This window comes from Pinus tabuliformis, chromosome 3_2, assembly GCF_031772625.1.
Source record: "Pinus tabuliformis cultivar Carrire ecotype Pingquan chromosome 3_2, CPIR1, whole genome shotgun sequence".
NCBI classification, from domain to species: Eukaryota; Viridiplantae; Streptophyta; class Pinopsida; order Pinales; family Pinaceae; genus Pinus; species Pinus tabuliformis.
The window spans coordinates 571339855-571357662 of record NC_142302.1 but is presented as its reverse complement, the minus strand read 5'-3'; the positions used below and the strand labels follow the sequence as shown (position 1 = coordinate 571357662).

Below are 17808 nucleotides of genomic sequence, written 5' to 3'. Positions count from 1 at the left end.
AACTTTTATTTTCAATTATTTGGATTAGGCCTGGCCAACCTCTGTTGAGTAGCACATAGTCTTAACTAGAATTCAAAGCAATTTTAAGGAGTTTGTTTTGTTTTTTGTTTTTTGTTTTGTTTTATTTAGGTAATTAGTAGTAGGATAGAATATGTTGTATTGTTTTTGATTTCGAGATTGTAAGTTATAAAATACTTTTGGATTTCTTCAATATTTCTGGAGGATTGTCTAGAGATAATGCAACACCAAATTTCAAAACCATGCGATCATATGAGTGTAGAGAATCCTAAAGAGGGGTTTCTTCTTATCTCATAGCCAAAGGTACATTGATTTACCATTATTTTCAAGTCCATAATAAGTTTTCTACCTTCCATTTATCATTTTCTCAATATTGTAGTTATGGTTAATCTTATGATGAAAATTGTTTTCAAGATATTTGTATGAAGTCACTTGCTACAAGTTGTTATACATGAATTTAGCAAAGGTGATTTTTTTGGATTTTCCCTCTGGGAAGAACTCCCCTCCCATGCCACCTGTCTTTTTGTGTGCCATTGATTCAGGTGTTAGACGATAGAAATAAATTTGACCATTAGATTAATTTGACCAGTATTATTAGTTATGAAATCTTTCCATGGGTATGAAATAGTTATAAATCAGTTATGAGAAAAGCTCCCCTGCACAACATGGAGCAAACGACTCTAAAAATGAGCAAGTGGGTTAATTATGGGTAGGGTTCGAGTTCAAGGATGTTAAACTCAAGATTTTGGTTGGGGTTCTTCTCCAAAAAGCTCTGCACTTGGAGAATCTAAGGCGATGATGTTACCGTGGAAGGCTTCTGTATGAGATGTGGATTCCATACCAATCTCTTGCGGAAGAAGAATGTTCATTTACCCTACGCCTGGGTAGGGAACTCCAAAACTCAATGCCTGGGGTAGTGCGCATCGACGGGATGATGATCAACATCCCCACTATTCTTGCTGGAGCAGTGACCAATCCCTTCCAGACTGGCTACTTCCCAGGCAACGTTGTTTCACCTATGGAGGTCGTGTCTGCCTGTTCGGGAATATATGGAATCGGGAATATATGGAAAAGGGGCTTATCCGGGGTTCCTTGGGAGTTACTGGTTACCAAGCTTCCAAGTTTGGTATTCTGCTTTCTTTGAACTATAGTACAATGCATTCTTTTGATTGACTCCTGTGAATACATCTTCTTGCTATTTTCCAGATTTATCTCTTAGTAATTATTTCTTGTCAATTCTGACTAAACAGTTAGGATGAGATATGTCTATGCAATAATAAATTTGGGTTTTTTATTTTTCTCTTTAATCGTTCTTTGGTTATAACTGCAATTAAGTTATTTGTGGAAAATCAAATACTAGAAAATTGTTGCAGAACTAGGGGTGGTGATACCAATTTCTTGATGATCAATCAACAATCTTTCAATCTTTCTATCGGCAGTGATCATGTAACTTATGCTATAGAATTTCTTTAATTCTTAGGATGAGATTAGGATGACATATGTCTATGCAATAATAAATTTGGGTTTGTTGTTTTTTTCCTTAATCGTTTTTTTGGTTATAACTGCAATTAAATTATTTGTGGAAAATCGAATACCAAAGAATTGTTGCAGACCTGACGGTGGCGGTACCAATTTCTTAATGATCAATCAACAATATTTCTGTCTACAGTGCACATTTGATCATGTAACATATGCTTTAGAATTTTTTTAATTCTCTTTCACTTCCGAATCTCGATGCGTCTCTTTCTGATTAACAAATTGAAGTTATAGCTATTGTTTTACATGATTAAAGGAGTGTTGTGTTATTTTATTTATCTCCCTTTCCTTTATGTGCGTAGGTGATGTGTGATCATCTAGGAACTTCTTTCTACATGCCTGTACAATCTTGTGTTGTGACTCGTCAAATGACAGATTGTACACATCCATCTCCGACTTAAATTTTAAAGTACTTTGCTGATCGCGCATCTATCAAAGAAAAAGCCGCGCAGTTTCTAATTTCTATCTTTGGATGGCTTGCAAGGGTAGACTTTATAACTTAAACCTTTGGAGAACTTTTGGTTTCTTTTATTTCATGATGTTTTTAGCTGGAAAATATTCACTTGTATTTTCTACTGGATTGTATAGATGCATGTAATTTTTTTTCCTATTAACAATTGCCCCCTGATGTCTGAGGTTAGGTGCAAGCATATAGCCAAAGTACTTTGCTGATGTGAGTGAGAGTCTTGCTAATTCCTTGAGAGAGAGAAACTTATAGTGGAGATGAGTAGAGAAAATCCTTGACTGAGAATTAAAGATAACCATGCTCTGGATAATTTTGAGATAAAGAGTATCTATACGAGGTGGGCATGTCCCATGCTCATTATGATAACAAATGATTAACTATTAAAATCATACAGGAAATGGTCCTTCCAAGTTAGCATTAATGTGGCTAACATGCTGATGATTGATGATGATAACTGCTTATGCCCTCAAGTCCATCTTTGAAAAATAGAGTAAACTGGTGCCCCCATACATCGATAGTGAAGCACTGCTAAATGAGGCTATAAAGAATGCATGGGTCTTCGAGTTTGGGTACCTCCCATGCATCAAAATGTAAGCACTTCTGAATGAGGTACTAAGGGATGCATGGGTCTTTGACTAAATGAGAGAACTACAATGGTCACAATGTATGGTGCTACCTTGACATGATAAACTTTGTTGGTGTTGAATGTCAGGGATACCAATAACATTAGTGGGCAATAATGATTCCCACTGTGCCACCCGAGGATGTCTCATAATGGGTGCCAAGGGGGGGGCAACCAAGGTACAACTTCAACCTTAGAAGATCGGTGTTGAAGTTGATAAGAAAGAAGTGCCAACCTCAGAGAATCATGGTGAAGGAATAAAGATGAATATAACGTGGTGGGTCATGATAATGAGAACTAACGATATGGATGGATACGGTAAAATTCCCAAGGTTGGAGTTGTAATGCGAGTGGCGACAGTCAAAAGAATTCTTCTCAGGGAAATTCCCCTAGAGTCAAAAGGACATCTAGGGAAGGTATAAGCATGTTTTGACTGTCGTGATGCATGATGAATGAATGTGGATCATGGTGTGGTGACAAAAGCAAGGTCCCATAGATTTCCTATAGATTCACAACTCATGTAATGTACTAAAACACAAGACAAGAATCTACTCTACTCTTTAATAATGAAAACCAATAGATTGATGAAAATAATAATCAACAAGAGGAAGAACATCAATGGCACATAACACAATATTTATCGGAGAAATCCACTGCTCAAAACCCCTACTATCTATATTGAATTAATCAGAAATCTAAGTGAAAATACAAAGTTTGTTCTCACTAGAACAATTCCCGCACAAGTATGATCAACTCTATGCTCACAAGCTAGCTCAAGCCAAACCTTAACCTATTCTGCTACTCTCCAAGCCCCTATTTCCTTGCACAATTCCTAGAGGAATTAGCCTCTATTTAATGAGGAAATCCTTCTTCCATAACTGCACAATCCAAACTGAGGTCCTCAACTGATTGCATGCACCATCTGTACAACTCGAAAAAATATACAATTGATAGTACATTGTCCCTGCACTCTAATCTCAACTTGGTCTTCCTTTGAACTGACATGCATGAGTTATTCTTGAGTGAATCTCCAGTTAGCTAGAGTAACACTAAGGATGCACCAATCACGCACCAGTACACCAAATCACTACTAGACTTCTATTGGTTCTTCCAACAGTTAGAACTAGTTTAACTGACTATAACTCAGTTAGACTAATTTATCTAATTACAACTCCAATAAACTCAATCTGAACCCCTAAAACTTAGGGATCAAACTTACATGACTCCAGATAGACTTCCAACTCGAATTTCCTAAGCTAACTAAGTCAACTTAACTTAGTTAACTATTACAAGTTGCTATGAGAAAATAATTACAATTTAATTCACAATTTAATTCAAGGACAAATTAAATTGGAATTTCTAGATGTTATTTTTAACATTTCTTATTTCTATTTCAACACTCCCTCTCAACAAGAAAGGAATTCAACTCTATCCTGATACTGAACCTTTGGAATGTTATGCATGCAACACTTCTCTCTAGTGTTGTTTCTACAACAACTCCTGAAACTAAAAAAAACATCCAACATGAATCAATATGATGCATCTATCATCAAAGTCTCTGACTGCTACTGCCTCTGTCGGTTCAAAACTTTGCGCTTCTGCTGGTCACTCTACCTTTTTTAATGTTGTCAACTCTTCTTTGCGCTCCTCTGTATCTGACTGCTCTAGCCTTTGTCACTCTAATCTCTTACTGCATCAACCACAACTGATTCCTCCTGCTATTATGTACTTTGGGCTCCCGTAGCAAGGTATGATCCATGAGATAAAACCTCTCAATGGACCCTGCCCAATTTCAACCCTCTTGGGACTATCACTTCACATCTCCCCACCTATCACCTAGAGGTATGGTTGCATGTGCTCTCTCTGCCCACTTGGCTCGAAATTACCCCTACCAGAGTTCTTTGCATGAGTGGATGCCTCCACTCGGTCTCCTCTTTGCTTCTCCAATTTTGGCTACTCCACAATTGTCTAAGACTAGTTCTTAGGCTTCTTCTGGGGCTGCATGTTGAGGGGTAATTCACTCTCCCTCTCAACCACCAAGTCTCTAAGCTTTTCCTTGCTCCTAAAGGCTTTGCATGCATCTTGTACCTCAAGTGAATACAAGTTCTTGGATCACACACCAATCTATTTCATTTTTCCTGTTGTCATGAAATTTTCTAAAAAAAGAGCTGATTTTAAATTGGTGATATCTCCCTTATACGAACTCTGATTCAGACGATTTGTTCTTTGAATTTGGGTATTTTGTCGTAAGGAATCCAGATATGCTATTTTCTTTTGAAAATTTTGAACAAAATTTTTCATATATTCTCTGCAAACTTGCCTCCCAAAAAGCTATTCCTGCTCATCAATCTGCCCACTAGCAGCCTTCTAGCTCCATTAAGAAGTTTGCACATAGGGTCTTTTGGATCTACCCTGAACTAGAGCTCCATCAATATGCAAGGAAAAATTCAAATTCTTCTCTTCTATATTGTCTTCAACTTTGATACCATGTAGATTTTCCTATAGATTCACATCTCATGTAATTTCCTAAAACACAAGATAAGGATCTACTCTACTCTTTAACAACAGAAACCAATAGATCGATGAAAATAATAATCAGCAAGAGGAAGAATATCAATGGCACATAACACAATATTTATCTGAGGAAATCCATTGCTCAAAACCCTACTATTTATATTGCATTAATCAAGAATCTGAGTGAAAATATAAAGTTTGTTCTCACTAAAACAATTCCTGCACAAGTATGATCAACTCTTATCTCACAAGCTAGCTCAAGCAAAACCTTAGCCTATTTTGCTGCTCTCCAAGCCCCTATTTCCTTGCACAATTCCTAGAGGAAATAGCCTCTATATAATGAGGAAATCCTTCTTCCGTAATTGCGCAATCCAAATTGAGGTCATCAACTGATTGCATGCACCATCTGTACAACTCGGAAAATTATATAACTGATAGTACATTGTCCCTGCACTCTAATCTCAATTGGGTCTTCCTCTGAACTGACATGCATGAGTTATTCCTGAGTGAATCTCTAGTTAGTTGGAGTAGCATTGAGGATGCACCAGTGCACCAACTCACTACTAGACCTCTACTAGTTCCTCCAACAGTTAGAACTAGTTTAATTGACTATAACTCAGTTGGATTGAGTTATCTAATTACAACTCCAATAAACTCAATCTGGACCCCTAAAAATTAGGGATCACACTTACATGACTCCAGATAGACTTCCAAATCGAATTTCCTAAGATAACTAAGTCAACTTAACTTAGTTAACTATTACAAGTTGCTATGAGAAAAAAATTACAATTTAATTCACAATTTGATTCAAGGACAAATTAAATTGGAATTTCTAGATGCTATTTTTAACATTTCTTATTTCTATTTTCAACAGATCCAATTAAGGGTGACTAGGGAATGTCGCCAGGTAATTGAAACGAAAATATGGGTGAGAATCCTTTTCCTTAAAAAAAATTGTACATTTTCCAAAAGAATATAAAAATGGTTTGGGATGTACAAACACGGAGATGGGTACCCCATGAAAATGACATCCTGGGTAATGATGCAAGTAATATTTTTTGTTGAAGGTGGTGGCCCCATTGGTTGGTTTCAGTGTGAGGTTGGTGAGGCGGATGTAGTGATGTAGATGGGATATTTTGTATGGAGGGATGATAGGCCAAATGTAGAACACAAGAGTGCATTCAACTTTATCCAACAAAAACTAAATGGGACGACCCTAGAGTGGGGTTGGTAAGAAATACGTAAAGAAGAGGAGAATGAGGCTAATCTTCAAGACATGCAAATGAGATGGATCTTGGGCCTGAGTGGATGGTCATGGATCCCGATAGTGTATGGTGATCTATAAAATGAGGTGATCCATGTATAGGGAGGTGACCATCCCCATACAAAATTGAATGGTGACTCGTTTCCTCATGATGGGTATAGGGTCAGAAACCAAAGAGGTGTAAGCGATGGGGTAGATGGAACCAACTTTATGAAGCTCGTTGATTTTGAGTTTGATCGCTTTGGCTCTGGAAGGGTGGAGTTGTCATTGTTTCTGCCTAACGAGGCAAGCATATGGCCATGTGTCGATGTAGTGTTCTATGATAATAGGACTAATACCGAGCATCTCCGAGTAAGACCAAGAAAACACATCCCTATATTCTTAGTAGAGGGTTTTGTATGAGGCCACTTTGTCTGGGGAGGATGATTCCCCCAATGAGATTTCCTCAACTACGCCTGGTTTGAAAAAAATATTTATCTTGACGGTGGGTGATATATTGGACTTATTCCCTTCCTCAAATGCGTCTAGTGCAGGAATGGGATTCTTGAACCAATCTACTTGTCCTAGGGGTAGAAAGTCCTTTGTTTCTACTATGCAGATGTTGTGACTTGGTGCCTGAGTAGGTGAGAATGGTTTCTTTGGTAAGAAGAAAGAGTGGTGGCATACAACATCTGAAGGGCAGTCTAGTTCCATCATGGCCTCTAGAATATCTTCATTTGAGTGAAAAAAATGGTATAAAGGTGTTAAAGTCTGTTGGAGGTCATGAGGATGGGATTGGGATATAGAGGTTCTAGTTGAGAAACAAGAAAAAAACTTGGTGGTCGCTGTTGTAGAACCCAATGATGTTGACAATGCATAGATTACATGGGTTTGCATAGTCACGGGGTGGGGAGGGAGGCACCACCTTTGTGGTGGGTGCAAAATCTTGAAACCAAAAAACAATGAGTAGACAACACAAATCATGGTTCCTACAGTTGAGAAAATGGATCATATTTGGTGTTGTGTGTCGTCAGCACCAGGTGGTGGTAAGATTTCTCTCATGGGTTCTGGAGGGTAGTTGCCAGTACTCACGTAATATATGGTTTTTTTTGTGGTGTCTCATGTAGCCACTGGTGATGGGATTATTAAGGTGTTGGTGAGGGGTGGCTATCATGGGTTGGTTTAGGGTTTGTTATTCATTTGGACAGACTCTGAAGTCCCAACATTATATTGTCACATATGAGGAAATGCTTCGCGAAATCGAGGAAGGGTTGGAGAAAACCGAGTATGATGGTTCCACATACAAATGTGACAATTATGGTGTTTGCACTTGGTTATATTGCCAGAGACAACTTGAGGGACCTGGTACCATTTCTGAAGTTCCTGCAAATCAATACACCAGTTAATTATATCTCTGGGTTCATCACATAAGGTGCAGAGGGAGGTAGGTTGGGGTGTCACTAATTTTGGTTGCCTCCTTGTATGATGGGAGGTTGTGTGGCCATGGGTGTAAGAGGAATGTGATCATGAAGCTTCTTCCTCAAAGGAACAAAAAATGGTTTTGGACCCATTGTCTATCACTAATGTAGTGGCAAGTGATTGGGTTGCAGTATTGTTTTCAGCAAGGGCTTCCAATACATCTTGATAATGAGGAATTTCAGGACAATGATGAGTGTAATGTTCGTACTCTATGAATATAGTGCATGCATGGTTAGTGTGTAATATCTTATTTCCCAATGGGGTGGCCTTTTCTCCTAAGGATGAAGGTGGAGCTACTAGCGTTGTTGGGGCACGAATAAGGGCTTTTAAGTCTTTTGAATTTTGGCACAAGTTGGTAGGGTGTCCTACTACTTCGCATAAAGCACATGGTGGTGGTACTCTAGGTGAGGCAGTGTTTGAGGCCTACACCTTCTTTCCTTTTTTCTTATCCCTCTTGTTAGCCATATTTACAATGTGAGGGTTGCCATGACTTGATGTGAAATAAAAATAGGTGGGGGATATAGATAGGGCGTTTGAGTGATAATGTAGGGTAGGAATGTTGAGTCAATAATCACAACAGTAGGGGCATCCAAAGCTAGTTCTTGGGATTGCGATGTGTTTGACGAACTCATCATGCACAATAGGGTTGGAGGGGGGGACTCTAATAGGGGTGGGTCTTCAGGGTATGTGCCAAGTAAAAATGATGGTTTGAACATCCCTAGGGTTGTTTTCAATAAAAGTTGTAATCAACTCTCTGTGGGATCCTACGAAAGGTAACACCCTATCAGGAGAGTTTGTGGTCTTTTTCTCAAAGTGTGTGAGTTGATCTACCGTAACGATTTTCCCGTCTTTGGGGAACATCATGATACGTAATACAGAAGATGTCATTGCAGTCATATCATACATGTAGCTAAGACCCAGAAAGATGTTGTAATCAAGTTGGGCATTAAGGACTTCTATGTTGATGAGAACGGTTTTGCTGACAAGTTCTATTGGTACATCCTAAAAAAGTCCTACGGTGGTTGATGGATGTCCGTCGTATGCTCGAAGGGTAATGGGTGATGGTTTTAGTTTGGGAGAACCCAACTTCTACCAAACTGACTTTGAAATGATGTGTGTAGATGCCCCCTTGTCAACAATGCAATGATGGATGTTGATGTTTCGAATGGTGGCCATAATTTGGAAGGCGATGATGGATGGAAGGCATGGGGTAGGGTTATCCAAGTCGAAAGCCATCAGACGAGAATTGATTGGTTTGATGGCTCCTAACACGGAAAGAAGGGCTTTTTGTTTGGGTGGGAAAGTTTGAGAAACTTCCAGTGTTGACATGGTCGATCAAGTCACATCATTTTTCAAAGACAATAAAAAATGCCCAAGTAGATGAATCTCACAAAAAGGAGGATTGAAAAGGTACTTGATCATTTCTCAAGATATAATTCATTTGTAATTTTCTTCTTAATTAGTAAAATGTCATTCTTTCATCGCGTTACAAAGTCTATTGCATATATATGTGTGTGTGTGTGTGTGAAATTGTGGTATCTCACACATTTTCTTATTTATTTTCCAAAATCTAGTTGAACTCTTATTGGTTTGATTGTATGCAGGTTTTAGAGTCCACTGCTTCCCCCTTGTTTAACTAGAATCATTAATAAATCAACATAAAATGAGTCCGCTCCTTCCTCCCTTCATCTTGCCCACCCTCTGTAAATCAAAACATTCCTCACATAACCTAAAACAACATAACGAATTATAAGAAATATTGCATTTGCAACATAATATCTAGACTTTACTTTAAATGGAAATAAAACTCTACTCAAACTACATTAACAATAATCCATTAACTCAAACACCCAGGGTTTTTAAAATTAATTAAATAAAACAATATAAAACTAATTTTGCACTTTAATTTATTTAATAGTGAAATTAAATAATAATAATAAAAACTTATTACATTAATAATAATAAAACCTAATCCCACGGGGCTTTGGATTGATGGTGAATGGGTGCGCTGTTAAGGCACTCCTTGCGATAGGTCACTGGTTCAATTCCCCGTGGGTACTTAGTTTAGTCTTAACCTAGAAAAAAAATAATAATAAAACCTAACTAACATAAAAATTGTTAAAGAGAACCTAAAAATAAGCAAACTACACAAGCTTACAACCAATAAACATTAACTAAAATTAAATTAGATTAAGCAATAATTCTAGATTAAAAAAAACAATTCATAACTTAGTAATTACGTTTATAATAATATTATAATTAAAATAAATAATAAAACTTATTACAGTTATAATAATTAAACCTAACTATCATTAAAAAAAAAAAAATTAAAAACCTAAAAATAAAAATAAACAATATGCACAAACTTAAAATCAATAAACATTAACTTAAAATTAAAAATTAAGTTAAGAATTAAGAATAACAATTTATAAACAAAAATAATTATATTTAATTAAAATATAATAAATTATGAAGAATCTTTTTAATAAAATTAAGAACACAAAAAAGTAATACATTAAATAATAAATTGATAAATTACAAGAATTAATTATAAAAATATCATTAAAACAAAGTAAAAATAAAAATAAAATTAAAATATTCTACTCATTCACATAGTCGGCTTACCAACTTGACAACTCACCTATATCATATTTATTGCGTACTATTCACTTCTTTGTAAATCAGTTCTAATGATGAATCTTGGTTTAAACTCCAAACGTCGACGAATAAAAAATAAACACTGTGGAATATCCAAATTTAGCTTCTCAATAAAATGAGTTAATAAACTCGAGATTTTTCCCTATTTTATTCATTTTTTCATGTGTTTGTATTTGTTTTTGTTTTTTTGTTTTTTTTGTTTTTATAATCATTTCTCTTTCTTTTAGAAAATTCTTTATTATTTCTGGTTGATATATGAGCCACTCTTTCACCAATATCACCTTAAAACTTTTCCTTTATAGTGATTTGTGATGTTTTATATCTGATTTCTTTGTTTTGTTTTTTTTAAATGTTTTAGGCTACCACACTATTGTTTTAATAGAACTAGCATGCTCAAGGAGATTTTTTAGCACGATCCATATCATTGCACATATGAAGATTTTCTCTGCAACCATGATGTTAGGACCAAAAACCATGTGCATTTCCTTTTATAGTTTCTGGTGACAGGACCAAAGATATACATGTTTTACGCACCACAAAGTTATTCAGATTTGTTTATAAGGATATGGGGATGTTCTCATTTAAACTATTATTATACAACATTTATCCATTTATTGGTCTAGGTCTAAATAAAATAATTGTACTTGAAACTTGTATCCATGATATAAGCAATCCTATAATAATCCAATAGTGTTGGTGACAAATTTGAGAATGTGTTAGTAAGGGATGTAAAGAAGACTTTCAATGTAGGCCCTTAAATATGCAATGAAATGGATATGGCTAAGAAACTCCTTTAGAATGCCAAGCCATGGGAGAGAGGTGCTTCAAAAGGCATGATAGTTAAACTACTTAAAAAATCTTTGTTTTGTGTATCAAGTACACATGATTATTAAATTAAAGATTATCATGTATTATTAAATTAAAGATTATCATGTTTAGAAAGCAAGGGACAAAGGGGTTAAAGCATTAGGAGAGGAAGGAAGTTATAAAAGTTCATCAAATTATAGGTAGATGGCATGGTTAAAAGGAAAGAAAATCAATTTGTAAGGATATCTTTTACGAAGAATAACTCTTTGGCTAAAAGTCAAAGAACTCGGGACATTATCTAGTCATAAAGAGGACACTAATCATCATTCTCGTAATTTAGAATAGCAAGTGAAACACAATAGCAATAATGCCAATGTAATAACTAGTGTTTCAAAAACAAGAAAGTCCAGTAAGGGGAGACTAACACCCCATACAGTAATATACTACAATTACAATGGGGTTGCAACTCAAGCTTTTTCCCTTTAACATTTTTAGACTACTTATTGGATTTGATGTCCCATGCTAATTAATTTGAACCTTTTGGCATGGACAATGGAACTTTAGGGGGCTTATTTGTCTTAACAAAAAACTAATCATTAAGAATTTTATGCATGGGCATAACATGGGTGTTTGTGTAAGGGCTTGTGTAAGTTTGGAGCTTTTCTTATCATTGATCACTCCTTAGTTAAAAGTCAAGGAGCTTGTCTTATGATTGATCACTCCTTGGTTAAAATTCGAGGAGTTTGGGCCATTTGTTTGGCTCCTTGTATATCAGTGCATACGCATGAAAGCAAGGTTTTTAAATTCAAAGTTAGCAATACTCATTGGAGGTTTTCTAGTAAATGAAAGACACTAAAGTACCTTTCTTGGGATTGTAATGTTGTGACCATTGGAGAGGAAATTTATGCATAAGAGATTTCATTATGTTTTGTTTAAGTCACCTACAGGGCATCTAATAATTTGTGAATGGGTGTACTATTAAGGCACTCCTTATGTGATGGTGGGTTTAAAACCTCTACCCACTACCTAGTCTTCACACACATTTAAAATCTTTGATTGACAATTATATAGATTTTATATGTTTATTGTTTAAAGAGTTATCCTTTATGTGTTATGTGAAGTTTGTAGTTTTTTGCAAGATGTAACAAAGCTAAATATAATTTTGAACTCATTATATATATATATATATATATAATTTTCCCTAAAATGTATTTTATTTAATTTAAGTGTGTTTTTAATGAAAATGATAAAAATGATAAATAATATATTATACTATTTCCATGATTTCTAACACCTTTATAATTTGATATGAAATATGAATATATAACAATGAAATATGAACCACACTTGTTGATTCAAAATGAGTTGACAAATGTATTTTGATGTGATTATCACCGAAAACTTATCTTAAAAAACTTGATATGGATCACAAAAGCCTCAATTCAGTAATAATTATCATTTCAATTATATATTAGAAAATATAAATGTATACATGTATTACTGATACAAGCAAGCATTTGTGTGTTTGTTATTGAACCAAAAAAATCCTTACCATGAGACAGTGTAAGTCTATTCAAACAACCATGCACATTTGAAGAGATTTAAAAAACATTGTAATATTTATTCAATTTTTGTTTTATAAGCATCCAAAGCAATAACAAATAGACAAATCTATTTCCTTTTTACATAATGGCCAAAACATACATTATAATGGAACAAACAAACATAAATTGTAATTTATTTTTGTATGTAGTTAAAACTGAATCCAAAATCAACAAAATTCAGGAAACAATGAACTCTCTCTGGTAGGAACTACAGAATGGACTAAAAGCATTTCCTGTAAACAATTGAAGAGCCACATTCGTCGTATTCTGCTCGTGTTACCAACAACTGCACAAGCCAACAATGCAATTAGTCACAAGTATGTGCGCTAATTTTTAATGAATCGATTAACCAAATAATTAGAATGATGTTATATGATATTAGAATCTTATTATTAGTTAATGTAAACAACAAAAACTATAGTTCCATAGTTGGCGATTTCTTCAAGTAGAGTAGGGTATTGTTCTTAGGATAAAATTGCTAAGGTTAAGCAGGCAGCTCATAGGTTGCATTTGTACATGAGACTACATCCACTTTTCTTAAATTAATAAAATCAAAACATACTTGCAGCCAAAGGCATGACTAGTTTGTGATTAACTTTAAACCATTGACCAAGGTTTTATTATCAGTTTGGACTTCAATCCTACAAATTTTTATTAAATTTAGATTATCAGTTTGGACTTGAATCTTACAATTTTTTATTATATGTTTATCACTGAATAAATTATGACAGACTCGGTCAGGTCATTTAGGACCAACCCTTTACAATGCATAGATAAGACCTTTTGGGACCAACTTGATAAGGTCTTTCTAGGACCTGGCTTAGAAGGCTCCCTTCTAGGACCGGAGCTCTACTTAGAGCTGACCTCTTATGACTGGGGCTCTACTTAGATAAGACATTTTATTTGGCAAAGGGTATTTTACCTTTGGAAAGCTCAGGGAAGACCTTTCAGGGCCAGACTGCCAGTGCGGTATAGTCCTTTTAGGATTGAAGTTTTGCTTAGATAATATTTTCAGGAGTTTTCTGAGATTCAAAGAGATGAGGTTTAGTGCACATTCTCGGTGATTTTAGCAGAATAACTACAAGCTAGACAATAAAAGAAATTCTGTGCTTTGTGATTAGCCCATCAGTTATGTTTCTTGGAGAATAAAAAATTGTGTTGAGAAATTTCATCCCTATCGGAAACAATACCTGGGAGGTATTTTCAGGTCTCAGCACAATAACATACTTCATTATAAGAATTAAGCAACTGATGAAAATCATTTTTTGCAATTAAATAAGGCCCATTTGCTAGAGTTTCATGATGCAAGATTCCAATCATTTCAACCTTAGGTTATATTTGAAGTGTTGAATTGTGTCTGATATGATATTTCTGATTTCAAGAAGATGGTGGGGGAGGACTACCTGTTGGAATGTGCTGAGAGAAGCCAGAGTGGAGCCTCCAATCCAGACACTGTATTTTCTCTCCGGAGGAGCAACCACCTTGATCTTCATGCCATCTGAAGCAAGAGCTGTGATCTCTTTGTTCAAACGATCAGCAATGCCTGGAAACATAGTAGATCCTCCACTCAAAACTATGTTTCCACTCAAGTCCTTTTGGATATTCTCTTCACATTTCATAATAGAGCTGTATGTAGTTTCATGTATCCCTGGAGCTTCTATCCCAATGTGAGCAGGCTGGAACAAAACCTCTGGACACCTAAATCTTTCAGAGCCAATTGTAATCACTTGCCCATCTGGAAGCTCATAATTATTTTCCAATGCTGTAGAGGTCTTTGCCAGTTCCATGTCCTTTTCATAATCCACTGCAACATATCCCAAATTTTCCTTTATGTCTCGAACAATTTCTTGTTCTGCTGTTGTGGTGAAAGAGTAGCCTTTCTCTGTTAGCATCTTGCATAGTGCATTAGTTATGTCTCTACCTGCAAGGTCTACTCTATTGATTGCATTCGAGAGGGCATTGCCTTCATAGATGGGAACAACATAAGTGACACCATCTCCAGAATCGAGAACAATACCTGAACAGAATTTGGGATTTGAAAATATAAATATATTGTTTAAAATATGTATCCAGTATAACATCTTTTAAGCTCATCAATCTCATACCATTCACCAGAACAAATAAATTTAGTTTAGAAAAAATAAAACTTTTTAAATGATTCAAATGTGAAGATTTCAAAGAAGTTTATTACAGAGGTACTTTAATATTCAAAGAATTAGGAGGAAATAGTATTAGAGGCTGCAAACCTGTAGTTCTTCCACTGGCATAAAGAGAAAGCACAGCTTCAATAGCAATATACATGGCAGGAGTGCTAAAGCTCTCAAACATGATTTCTGTCATCCTCTCTCTGTTTGCCTTTGGATTCAGAGGAGACTCTGTAAGCAAAACTGGCTGATCCTCCGAGGCAACATGAAGCTCGTTGTTGAACATGTGCTGCCAGATTTTCTCCATGTCATCCCAGTTGTCAATGATTCCGTGCTCGAGTGGATATGTCAAGGTCAGAATATCCCTCTTGCACAGTGCTTCGTCACCAACATATGCATCCTTCTGTCCCATGCCAACCATGACACCAGTGTGCCTCGGAAAACCCACCAGACTAGGGAAAACTGCCCTCGGAGATTCATCCCCTGCAAATCCAGCCTTCAAAAACCAAACCATTACCAACTTAGTACCGCCAGAACGGATTTTTCTTGAATACATCATATAGTTATACTGTCTAATTCTTGTAAAATGGACTCAGCACCCTGCACTCTGGATTTTTTTTAAACCGACTGTATAGAATACACAACTTAAATATCTAATTTTAACAAACATCTATTAGATTCCATATTAGATTCCACATAAAACTGACCATTAATATACTTGAAAAAAAACTAAAACTTGGAAAAGTTAAACTAAGGTATGCATAAGCAAGCCAAGGTATAATCCACTCTTACATAAACAATAACCCAATCTTAGCTGAAAACTAGATCAGATAAGATGCATTTTTCAAACAGGCTAAGGTATGCATAAGCAAGCCAAGGCATAACCCTCTCTTACATAAACAATAACCCAATCTTAGCTGAAAACTAGATCAGATAAGATGCATTTTTCAAACAAGAAATTTCAGGAACACTGGAAAATTAGTAGGCTCTGCTCGTTTGACCTTGGCAACCAGAACTAATCTATATTTGTCTTAAATGTATTATTCACTTTACAAATTGCTTGGTTGATAAATTTTTCTCTGTAGATAATAAATATCAAAAAAATCTTGTTGGTCAGTGCAATCGGGTGTCCAGTTCTTCTTTTCTTATGGCCAACCCTTTTGACCCCTGGAAAATAATGAGGCATGCCTGGTATTAAAACGCCTAATCTAGCTTTGTTAACATCAAACCACTAACCATTTTGTTTAAGAAAATAGATTCCACCGTATCTATTTTGGTTGGAGTGGACGTTTCAAGTTTACAACAAAACTCAAAAAGTAGATTCAAAAATTAATTATTGGAGTTCAGACATGATTCACCGTATCTATTTTTGAGTAGACGTTTCAAATCTACAACAAAACAAAAATAAATACCATAGAATCCTATCCGAACTCCAATAATCAAAATAGCCACCACAAAAATCTTAAAACGATCATTGATTTAAGAAAAATTATTAATACCTTTTATTTTATATAGTGAAACCATCATGATTGGTTGGTAAGATATTTATCCTTAAGCCCTGAAGTTCTAAGGTCGTCAAAAAAATCTTACTAAGGTCGGAAGAAAAAATCTTACCGCTTGTGGGTAAAAGCATTTATTTTTCAAGGGCGAGGTCCCAAGAACAAACCTTGTCGCCGGTGTTCAAAGTTACCTAACATATGAAACAAAACCAGTTACCTCTAAACAAAATCTGATTACCTATGTGGGTGGTTATGCATACCTTGATTGTCCCAGATCCATTGTCACACACAACTGCCTGGACTGGTTCTCCATCCTCCATGACTATAAGGTTATAGATAGTTTACAGCAAGATGCTGCCAACAAAAAACAAAATGTCTAAAAATATACCCAATACAGATATTATTATAAAAAATTAAAAGCTGTGGTCAAGTTTTACTAGTATAATTAATTGAGGATGGAGGATGGGTCTGGTTAGCCAGGCTATCTAGTATTAAATTTTACCCGGGGTTGTTGTGACTTGTGCTAAGGGAGGAGATATGTTAAAAAATCCAGTCAGCTAAAGGCGAGTGTCGGCCAGGCCCAATACGATTCCTATCTCCAGTAACTTTAATGACTTAGATGCTCCTGAAAAATCACAAACAATTTTAAAAAATAAAGGAAAAACAAGACTACTCAAACTTTGATATGATTGCCCAGACAAACTCAAGACTCAATTCAGAAAACAGAGTTTTATCACTTCAAAAAATATGCTTCTGATCGGTAATGTCTGCATATATAGACTGTGTAAACAGAGTTTTATCACTTCAAAATATAAGCTTCTGATTGGTAATGTCTGCATATATAGACTGTGTATTCATGCCTGCTATCACCTGGATAAGCATCAGTCTTAAAAAGAGAACACGCTGCCAAAAGAGAGCACTGAGTAACCGAAATCTAAAGTTGACCGGCATCTTTTGAAGAAGCTGGGTATCTTTTCAGGCCCATCAGAGGGAATTCGCCCTGCTCCCCCTCCCGAATTTATCTGAATCCGTTTCATATCATCGCAGAGACTTTAAAAAAATAAATGAAATGAAAAGTAGATGCTGTTGTATGTGGTTTATTCGTTGTGCCCAGAATAAAAATCCATCACCTCTGGATGCTGTTGTATGTGGTTTATTCGTTGTGGCCACAATAAAAATCCATCACCTCTGTTTGAAGGCAGCTCCAAATTAGCTTAG

At 35.7% G+C, this 17808-nt stretch overlaps 1 protein-coding gene across 2 annotated transcripts; it reads right to left on the bottom strand.

Annotated features, from left to right (window-relative positions):
* Window positions 1-13013: 13013 nt before the first annotated feature.
* Window positions 13014-17582, bottom strand: LOC149181802 (actin-7-like). 2 transcript variants are annotated; one of them, XM_089418396.1, is made up of 5 exons: window positions 17093-17582; window positions 16851-16944; window positions 15194-15587; window positions 14351-14964; window positions 13014-13233 (listed from the first exon to the last, which is right to left on the bottom strand). In XM_089418396.1, the coding sequence occupies exons 2-5, from the start codon at window positions 16908-16910 to the stop codon at window positions 13168-13170; spliced, it is 1134 nt and encodes a 377-aa protein (XP_089274522.1). In that variant the 5' UTR covers window positions 16911-16944; window positions 17093-17582; the 3' UTR covers window positions 13014-13167. The 2 variants fall into 2 exon arrangements, with proteins under 2 accessions (XP_089274522.1, XP_089274523.1); XM_089418397.1 differs by lacking the exons at window positions 16851-16944; window positions 17093-17582 and adding an exon at window positions 16706-16839 and having other exon boundaries at window positions 13015-13233.
* Between the last annotated feature and the right edge of the window lie 226 nt (window positions 17583-17808).

Excerpts from the sequence above, each read along its gene's own strand:
- LOC149181802 (XM_089418396.1), bottom strand. The coding sequence starts at position 16,910 with ATGGAGGATGGAGAACCAGTCCAGGCAGTTGTGTGTGACAATGGATCT. Across the intron at positions 15,588-16,850 it reads ATGGATCTGGGACAATCAAG|GCTGGATTTGCAGGGGATGA; the intron begins GTATGCATAACC and ends TGGTTTTTGAAG. Across the intron at positions 13,234-14,350 it reads CTCTCAGCACATTCCAACAG|TTGTTGGTAACACGAGCAGA; the intron begins GTAGTCCTCCCC and ends TGGCTTGTGCAG.